This window comes from Zingiber officinale, chromosome 4A, assembly GCF_018446385.1.
Source record: "Zingiber officinale cultivar Zhangliang chromosome 4A, Zo_v1.1, whole genome shotgun sequence".
Classification (NCBI taxonomy): Eukaryota; Viridiplantae; Streptophyta; class Magnoliopsida; order Zingiberales; family Zingiberaceae; genus Zingiber; species Zingiber officinale.
In genome coordinates, this window is record NC_055992.1 from 15,305,484 (window position 1) to 15,315,539 (window position 10,056).

General features: G+C 37.0%; 1 protein-coding gene across 1 annotated transcript; it reads left to right on the top strand.

Moving 5' to 3' along the window:
• The first annotated feature begins 6,813 nt into the window (after nucleotides 1–6,813).
• LOC121969615 (WRKY transcription factor WRKY71-like) lies at nucleotides 6,814–8,081 on the top strand. Its single transcript, XM_042519808.1, has 3 exons — nucleotides 6,814–7,314; nucleotides 7,401–7,517; nucleotides 7,614–8,081. Exons 1-3 carry the CDS (start codon nucleotides 6,871–6,873, stop codon nucleotides 7,884–7,886), a joined length of 834 nt encoding a protein of 277 aa, XP_042375742.1. The 5' UTR covers nucleotides 6,814–6,870; the 3' UTR covers nucleotides 7,887–8,081.
• The last annotated feature ends 1,975 nt before the right edge of the window (nucleotides 8,082–10,056 follow it).

The following is a 10,056-nucleotide window of genomic DNA, read 5'->3' on the forward strand; positions in this document are numbered from 1 at the left end:
TTCTACTTCCGTATACACATGGGATAGCTCAATGTTAATTGAGATTCATACAATTGCAACCTAAATCTTTAGCTATTAACCATCTAACTGCAATCCATTACAAATTACATCAGCAAGGAGGCATATTTACCTCCCAACTGTGGAAAACGAAACAAACATACATTAGAAATGGACTGGTTCCATCACTTCACAGCTATAGAATTGGACGACATCAACAAGCAAGACTTTCTGATCACTTCACAACTATGGAATTGGATGGCATCGACAAGCAAGACGTTAAGATGTGCTGATCAGCAAGGAGACATTAATGGCAGGCCAATTAATCAAAACGAAAAGGAAGAGGAATACATACATTTATCGAGCCTTCTGAAGGGATTGGGTTGATCGACTAGAGACACCATGCAAGAGCTTAACACATCCTAGGAAGCTTAGTTTCCCATCTGTGTGCCTTACCCAATCATGTAGAACAACATGAACAGGTACAGAGGGATGAGACCAAGTTCCTGTAAATAAAACGAGAGATGCTTCAATTAGCAACATTTTACCTTTAAAAAGGATTAAGTGCATAATTACATGGATCCAAGTGCAAATAAACATCCCAGGACAAATACAAAACCCCTCCAAGAGAAAATCTGCAACTGTCATAATTCCATCAGAGATAATCCAGTAGTGCCATAACTTGAGCTTAAATCCAGTCTCAAATTACTGAACATACTTTAAAACTAAGTTGATTGGTGGTTTAGACCCTAGCCGAATCAATCCCGGCGTTCACAACAGATACAGAATGAGAGTTCACAACAGATACACAAACGTGAAACATATGAAGCTTGTTTAAACAGATACAGAAATATTTAAAGAGGTCATATCAGTCTCCTCAAATGTGAAAAGTATCAAGTTGGTTCAATGTCTCTCCAAGCACGAGGTCTGGGACTTCATCGTCTTCTCCACCGTTAGATACAGCAGCTTCAGATTCAGGTGTTTGTCTATGCAACTCCTCCATGAACATCTATAGCACAACTAAAGCTAACATAAGTGTAATAGCCAACAAATTAAAAATAAATTGTGCATGCATCTTCTATGGAACTAAATAGACATAATTAACAAAAGTAAAAAAGAAACCTTCAAAGTTGATCTATCAATTGCTAGCGCATATTGTTAGAACCTACAATAATAAAGACAAATATTATTTTTAGTATTTCAATCAATCAACTAGCAATTTTAAATTAAACTTGGATAGTCCTTGCCTGCTATTGATGCCAATTCTTCTTCGTATGTGTCATCATCGTTGTTATGATGATTATCTAAAGTTGATCTGTCAATCAGCATATTTAATCAGCATATTTATACAATTTAATAAAGGTAATTAATTTGTAAATAAAATTATCATAAAATAGAGAATTAATTGACACATACCCTTGTAAATTTGGACAATTACGCTTATCATGTGACACACCACGATGGCCACATCCATGACATAATCGAGACTTTGAGGTTGACTTCTCCTTTGATGATTTCAACCTCTTCCCACATCCCTTTGTTCTTACTAAAGAAGGATCCATAATAGTAGGGGACTCATCCATAGATTTTTTCCTTTGACCTGTATTGTCACATGTTCTATTAATGTTCATCTCTTGAATTTTACTGTAGATACAATCCAATTGTTCATCTAAGAAGTTTGTCCCCTCATCAGTCAAAGATGCATCATCAATTAATACTGAAGCTTTAAAGGATAACCTTGAGTGCCTTGACATCAAAACCCTATCTGGACCATCAATGAAATTTTCTACCCCCAAAGAATATATTGCTCCAACCTTTGCATCTCGTGTCCATCGTTTGAGTATATACTTATCAGGCAAATGAAATACTTGGTTTATACGAAAAAAAGCTAACATATGCCTGCATGGAATGCCATCAAACTCAAATTTCCTACAGCTACAGAATATGTGGTCCCTCTGTTTGTCATGCATAAGCACCCTTGGTTTGGTGGAAGAACAACTTTGAAAATTCATCACATGATAAACTACTGAGTCAACTTCCATAGATAATTGTTGCACATAATAACCATGACTCTCACTCATTTCACCTTGAAACTCCATCCATTTTTTTTTGTGTATATCTTAACCATCTGAGTTTCCATTGGCCAGTTTGTCTTAACCCTGGGATGCTCATTCAAATCAATATGATCTGCAACTAACTCATTGTGTCTTTGATGTCTCAGTGCCCTATTGAAACGGGTAATAAAGTCCATCAATGAATTTTTATTTGAGACATATCTCTTGAAAAATGCATGTGAGCCTTCAGATCTCTGACTACTTGACATTCCAGCACAAAAAACATGGCTAAAATAAGCCGGCACCCACTTATGTCGCAATTCATACATCAAAGACAACCAATCATTTTTCTCTAAGTTAGCACACTTGATAACCTCTTCCCATGAATTCTCAAATTCATCTGGTGTTGTAGAATTTCTAATTACATTATTTATACTTTGATAGTAGTCACGAAAAGTCAAAGGATGCAATTTTTCTGGAAATTTGTTCAGTATATGCCACAAACAATATCGATGCACTGTCTGAGGGAAAACTTGGGCAATGGCTTTGGTCATAGCAGGATCCTGATCAGTGATGATCACATTTGGTGCACCTTTAGGCATGGCTTCTATAAACTTGTTGAACAACCAAACAAAAGATTCAGTTTTCTCATCACTTATAAAACCACAACCAAAAATAATTGTCTGGTGATGATGATTAACTCCTACAAATGGTGCAAAAATCAACCCATATTTGTTGGTGTTATATGTTGTATCAAATACAACTACATCACCAAATACACTATATGCCGTTCTTGATACATGATCAGCCCAAAAACACCTACTGAATCTGTTATCTGAATCAGTCTCATATTCAAAGAAAAAAGCTGAATTTTTCTCTTTCTCAGATGCAAATAGCTCGATTAGTGTTTCGGCATCGATACCCTTTTGTTGATCCCTTAGCTCTTTTTCAAAGTTTCTAATATCTCTTTCTGTGCAGCCTACTTGCTCGGGACCTCCATACTCTATCTCTAATAATCGTATTTGTTGACAAGTTGGCACATTGGCCTCTGAAAATCTTTGAGTCAATGCTTTTTTTGCTTCTGAAACATTGCGATGTGAGCGTAGTAAATGGACCTTTGAAGGTGTTGAGAGTGGATGATTATGACCTTCTATAAAGTTAGTGACAACCCATGAATGCCCAGTTTGTTTCTTGACAATTGAAATCTTTGACTTACAACCAGTTCTAACTTCGCCACGTGCTCTTTCCCTTGTCCGTTGATCACCTTTTGCTTGTTTATTCCGCTGATCATCCGTATGTCCTTCTTTAAAACAAACAAATGTTTTCCACACAACTTCATTTGTCATCTTATTTTTCTTGCTACTATTTATCCTGGCACTAAATCCAGATTCACGTGCATATTGGTTATAGAATGAAAATGCCTCATCTATTGATGAGAATTCCATCCCATATTTTGGCTTTCGGGCATCTACAACTTGTGGAATGTATAACTGATCTTCACCGTAATTTTCATCCATTGATAGAAAATTTCAGATTCAGATGAAATTAGAGTCTGCATATCATCATCATATAGCAAGAAAAAATATTCTAAATCAAATATACATATACATAAAAAAAAAAGAATGTTGCAGTAAGCTAACATAGTACTATCATGTGAAACAAACAAACAAGAAGAATGCATCCACTGAAGACTCATGGAACTAGAAATAAGAATAACCATAACCTGTATGATTTTGATACATGCTGTCCTGAACATATAAACGATACAACTCACACACAAGATCTATAAAAAAAAAAAAAGAAGAATGCATCCAAATGAAACTCACACACTAATCAAATATACATATACATAAAAAAAAAAAAGAATGTTGCAGTAAGCTAACATAGTACTATCATGTGAAACAAACAAACAAGAAGAATGCATCCACTGAAGACTCATGGAACTAGAAATAAGCATAACCATAACCTGTATGATTTTGATACATGCTGTCCTGAACATATAAACGATACAACTCACACACAAGATCCATAAAAACAAAAAAAAAAGGAAGAATGCATCCAAATGAAACTCACACACTAAATCAAATATACATATACATAAAATAAAAAAAAAGGAATGTTGCAGTAAGCTAACATAGTACTATCATGTGAAACAAACAAACAAGAAGAATGTTGTCCTGTATGATTTTGATACATGCTGTCCTGAACATTTAAACTATGAAACTCACACACAAGATCCAACAGTTGTAATATCATATTGTCCAGCAATTGTTAATTTCAAGATTAAAGAATGGGAAGTAGAAGAGGAAGCAAAACTGTGAACAAGGAGTCTCACAGAGAGGGGCTTCGTGGCGTGAGGTTGGCAGCGAGAACAATGGCGCAGAGAGATGGCGAGGGGCGCGAGGATCTGCCTAATTTCGGCGGAACAACAGCGCAGCGGCAAGGACAGCTTCGGCGGAACCACAGCGCAGATCCAGCGTCGCGACGGTGAGGGGCGCGAGGATCTGCCTAGTTTCGGTGGAATAACAGCGCAGAGGCAAGGACAGCTTCGACGGAACCACAGCGCAGATCCAGCGTCGCGACGGCGAGGGGCAAGGACGAGGAACACCGGAGCAGCAAAAATGGGCAAGGACAGTGGCGACGACGACAAAATACCAATGCGACTAGCTAGTCGTCGAAGGTTTTTCGCGCGAGGAACAAGGGCGCACGGTGAGGACGACGCCGCAGCAGCAAGAGGGTTGCCCTAGTTTTCGCTCTGTGGAAAAAATGATCGGCTTTGGAGGCGATGATGAAAGACGTGGTTTGTGGAAAAAATAAAAAAGCAAGAAAAAGCTTAAAAAGAAAAACAAAGGGAAGCAAAAAAGTCAACACGTTAGGTGAGTAATAGAAAAGAAAATGAAACACAGGGAAGAGAGATTAAATGTGTGAGCCACGTCATGTGCCAGCGCTGAAGTCGCGCACAAGCCGCGGAAACAACGTCGCGCAGTATAACACTCTTGTATATATATATATATATATATATATATATTCTCACGGATCAAAATTCTGAGTTAATATTATCCTAATCTAAAAATCAACTCCTGAGTTAGACATTTATGGCCTTGACTTGCAATGTAATTTGAATCAGATCGTCTTCGAGTTACGATAACAGCGTCAATTTCTCCACACGTGGTATTCCGCACTTGTTCCGTGCTTGACTCGTCTACGCTTTTATTTATCAATGTGACTCATGTACAGCCACAAGACTAGACAATGAACTCATAAATATTCAAAAAAATAAATTAAATATTCTTTTTTTGAAAAAAAAAAAATAAAGTAGGAAAACTTTGGATGGACCAATAGAAATTTCGCGGGGGTGAGCACAAATCAACGTGGTCAAAGAATTATTGGTTGACTCAAAAGTCAAAGTAGTGGAACCAAGATCATGGGAAGGTCTTCCTTTTTAACTCCAAATGTCACGTCACTCTCATAAATATGAGAGATAATTATATTTCTAATTAATTTTTTCACCCTAAATGATTCAATATCATTACTTTTATGGATAATATTAAATAATCAAAATCTGATTAATCAAAATATATTTTGTAAATTATTATTAAATATATTTTAATAATATTATATTTATATATTAATTATATGTATGTGTATACATTACAATTCATTTCTAATTACCCATGGATCAACAAAATTTATTGTAATTTTATAGTACAATAAATACAAATAAATCATAATAAATAATTGTTTCCTAAATGAGATGACATAATTTAGGATACGAACCGAGTCAAGTTTAAGTTTACTAGTCCAGAGGCTACAAATCAGGATTTACTATGAGAAAAAAATAATTGAGAGAAAGAGAAAGTAATTCGAGTGACGGCGTCTACATTGATGCTTGTAGCCTACAGTCTGAATAGATCATACAGGCAAGTTCCATCATTAATCCAAGGTGATGAAGTTTTCAAGAATTGATCCATGGGTAATTCGTTAAATCTATCATCTTGACTGGGCTATGAGATCTTCAAAACTATCATTCATGTTTGGATATGAAATGCATTTGACTCCCTCACATGCTTGTATTTTTTTTTTTTTCTATTCCAATGATTACACATCCTTATGCTACTCTATCACTCCATAAATGGAAGGGAAAACAAATAAGAAAAGAATGTGAAGCCAAACTGACAATTTAATCACGTCTATTATTAGAGCGTTTGGTTCATTTACAATTTTACCTAAAGTGCTATATCAGAATTCACTTGCATTTTTAAAATTGATCTAATAATAATAATAATCATAATAATACTAATAATAAAATAAAGTGGTCAAGTATGAATAAATAAAAGGAATCTCGAGAAGATGGACGAAATCGATACGTCAGATCCTCCCATTTTCGACCCGTCGCCCGACAGTCAACCCAAACACGGCACTTATTCTACAATGTGGAGGCCAACGCCGACAAACTCCACTTATTCAACAATTTGGGGGGCCAACGCCGTCACACTCCATGTCAACGGAAGGATCTTACTCCATTCGCACGTGCTGAAATACGAATCCATTAGCCATTTGCCAAGTCGTCATTTATTACCCAAAATAAAAATAAAACTAATTCAGGAACCCTCCGAGTCGATGGATCTTCCTTCCCTTTGTCAACGTTTGTCTGCACACGCCTTTGACTCCGCCGCCTGCAATTTGACTTTTCTATTTCCCCGAGAAAAAAGCCAACCTCGCCACGCTTCCTCGATGCTGCCAGGCCTCCTCTCTTTAAATCAGTAAGCAAATGCCCATTCTTCATCCGCTAAGCAGAGCTCTCTAGATTTGTCCACCGATGGAGGTCGAGCGGTCGAATCGTCCCTCCGTCGACCTCAACCTCTCAATCGGCTCCTCCCTCTCCCTCTGCTTCTTCCCCGGCGATCCTCAGGCAGCATCCGATTATCAACAACAGCCGCCGATTGGAATCCTCAAGCTGGAGCTCGATCGCGCCAGCGAGGAGAACAAGAAGCTCAAGGAAACGGTGGCCGACATGGTCAACAAGTACAGCGCGCTGCGAAGCCAGGTGAGTCGACTGGGGACGCCCAACGCCGCTAATTCCTCCGACGGTGGCTCTGTTTCTCCGGCCACGAATTTGAAGAGGAAGAGAGACTCCGGCGGGGAGAAAGAGAGCACATCGAGCGGCGACGAGCTGAACTGGAACAGCAGAGTGAGGGAAGACAAGATGAAGCCGAAGATTTCGAAGCTTCATGTGCGCACCGATCCGTCAGATACGAGACTGGTGAGCGATCGTCTCCGTCCTAACGATTATAATCGATTGAATAAGAGTTTGTTAATTTGATGAATTTTTGTTGCTTAATTAATCAGGTGGTGAAAGATGGATATCAATGGCGGAAATACGGGCAGAAAGTGACGAGAGACAATCCATGTCCCAGAGCTTACTTCAGATGCTCTTTCGCGACTTCTTGTCCTGTTAAAAAGAAGGTATGCGGTTTGATTTGATCATAAACTTTTAACGAAGAAGAAGAACGATAGAAGCTAAATCCAATTTTGCGGTTGATTTATATGAATCGATTGCAGGTGCAGAGAAGCGCCCAAGACACATCGATGCTGGTCGCCACGTATGAAGGCGAGCACAACCACGGGCGGCAAGCTCACCAGCCTCCGGCTGCGGCGAACAAGATTCCGGCCGTCGAAGTAGGTCCGGTGAAGTCGACGAAGGTTGATGAGAGGTTGGAGTCGTCGCCGGAGCTGCGCCGGAGTCTGGTGGAGCAGATGGCGGCGTCGTTGATTAATGACCCGGCATTCAAGAGCGCGCTCACGGCGGCCATTTCCGGGAGGATGCTTCGTTGATCGATCGGTTTTGATCTGGTTCAGGTTTAGTCGTTTCCTAGAATTTGTAGTTTATGCAGTGATCGTCTTCATCATCCTTGCAAGGTTTGGAGATGATTATGATTCATGGGTGAGGTAATCTGGGATTGTAATTTGTAAATATACGATCTAGTAGTCTTTTGCTAAATGATTAAAGAATTTATTCGAAATTAGTTTTGTCTGAGTTGTTGATCGATGGATAATCGACACTGATTTGATGGAAATTCATTTTTTAATCTACCAAAACCGTCGACCAAACGACTATTTGATAGAAGTTGCAATTTGGTCGGACCAAACGGCTGCATATTAATAATATCGTTCAACTGAGATGGTTGAAGTAATAAAGGTAGGTTGTGCTGTTAATTGGCCTGAGTCAATTCTCAACTGATACGTAATTTTAGATGAAATCTCTTTAATTTACTTTTCTTTCCTACAGTAAAAAAAAATTATTAATCAGATTAGATAACATCGAATCTGAGATGATCAATCCAGTCCCATAGAAATTTCTCATCGATCATCAAAATAAATCGAGAAGCACTCGCAATGAACAACTTAAGAGCTCAATATATTTTTAGTCGCATGCCCCATTTAAAATTCTTTCATACAGTGAAGGACTATTTTGGAGAGATCGTCATATGATTATTTTACTTTTTACTATTAATAATGAAGTGTCACTTTAAGGATTAACGATCCGATGTATTTCTTGATGTACAATTATAAAACTTAAACACATTTTATAATTTCTAGAGATGTCTCCATATATATATATTTTTTTATGATTTTACTATCATACAAAAAATTATTTCCACGGATATTCAGTAAGAGTGATCAGTAAGAGTGATAGACTTATTATAATTGGTAAAAGATTAATTTATGAGGAGCACATATAATCAGGGAAAAAATCTTCTCACCTCTTAACTAATTTAGTCGCCGATTAATTGATTTCATGATTTATCATTCTTTATATAATTTGAGGATGAATTGTGATTATAGTGACGGATCTAGATAAAAAAAGAAGAGGGTACTTAAAAAAGGGAGCTGAAGTTTGTCTTCCTTCTCGCTGCCCCTCGAACTGTAGCATACTGGTGGATTTTTTCGGGAGCAAGGGGGTGCTCAAGCACACCCCCGCTCCTCCCTAGATCCGCCACTAATTGTGAGTTGTCTAAGGTGAGTAGAAGTTAAATTTAAACTGACGCATACTTCTAAAGGAAAACTCCTCTCACCTAGGAGTGTAATCGAGCTGAGTCGAGTCGAATTCTTAGATGTTTAAATTTGGCTCGTTTATAATCGAGCCGAGCTCGAGCATTATTTAATGAATATATTCATGGCTCACAAGATTATTCGAACTTTTATCGAGCTTAAACGAGCTTAATAAATATAAATTATAAATTCAAATATTCATTAAAAATTAAATTATATATTTTTAAAAAATTATAATATTCTTATTAAAATTTATAATTTTATTCTAATAAATAAATTTAATATATTTGTCTATGTTTTTCATAAGTAAAGTGTACAATTTATAAATTCAATATCAAAACTATTATTTTTTTTATTTAAAAATTGATTTATGAGCTTAACGAACATGCTCACGAGCTAACAAGCCGAATATTGTGAAGCTTAAGCTTGGTTTATTTATCTTAACGAATCTTATTAAACAAGCTCAAACGAGCTTTTATCGAATTGAGCTTCGAATAACTCACGAATAGATTAGCTCATTTACACCTCTACAGTCCCACCTCTTAGTCAATTGAAATTAATTATAAATTAATCCTATAATTTATCTTCCTTCCTTCATATAATATAAAAGGGGAAAAAAACGTGAGCTTAGTAATCTTTTACTCTAATAACAAAACTCAAGAGCTAATACCTGAATTATATGTATATATATATAAAATCAACTCAATCCAACTAAATCTACATAGATGGGAATCAACGCAAATTGACATTTCTTTCCTTGAATTTGACTTTGAGAAAAAAAATCTTAACCAAGCAAACGACGCCCATAGGTCGGAAGGTTCCAGTTTAAGAAATCAATGTTTGTGTCGGGGATTTTTATTTCTACCTTGACTTTTGTTCAAAAACAGCAAATGAAGGAAGAATTCTTTTGAAATTTGATATTTTCAAAACCAAAACTGAATCAGAAGATTGA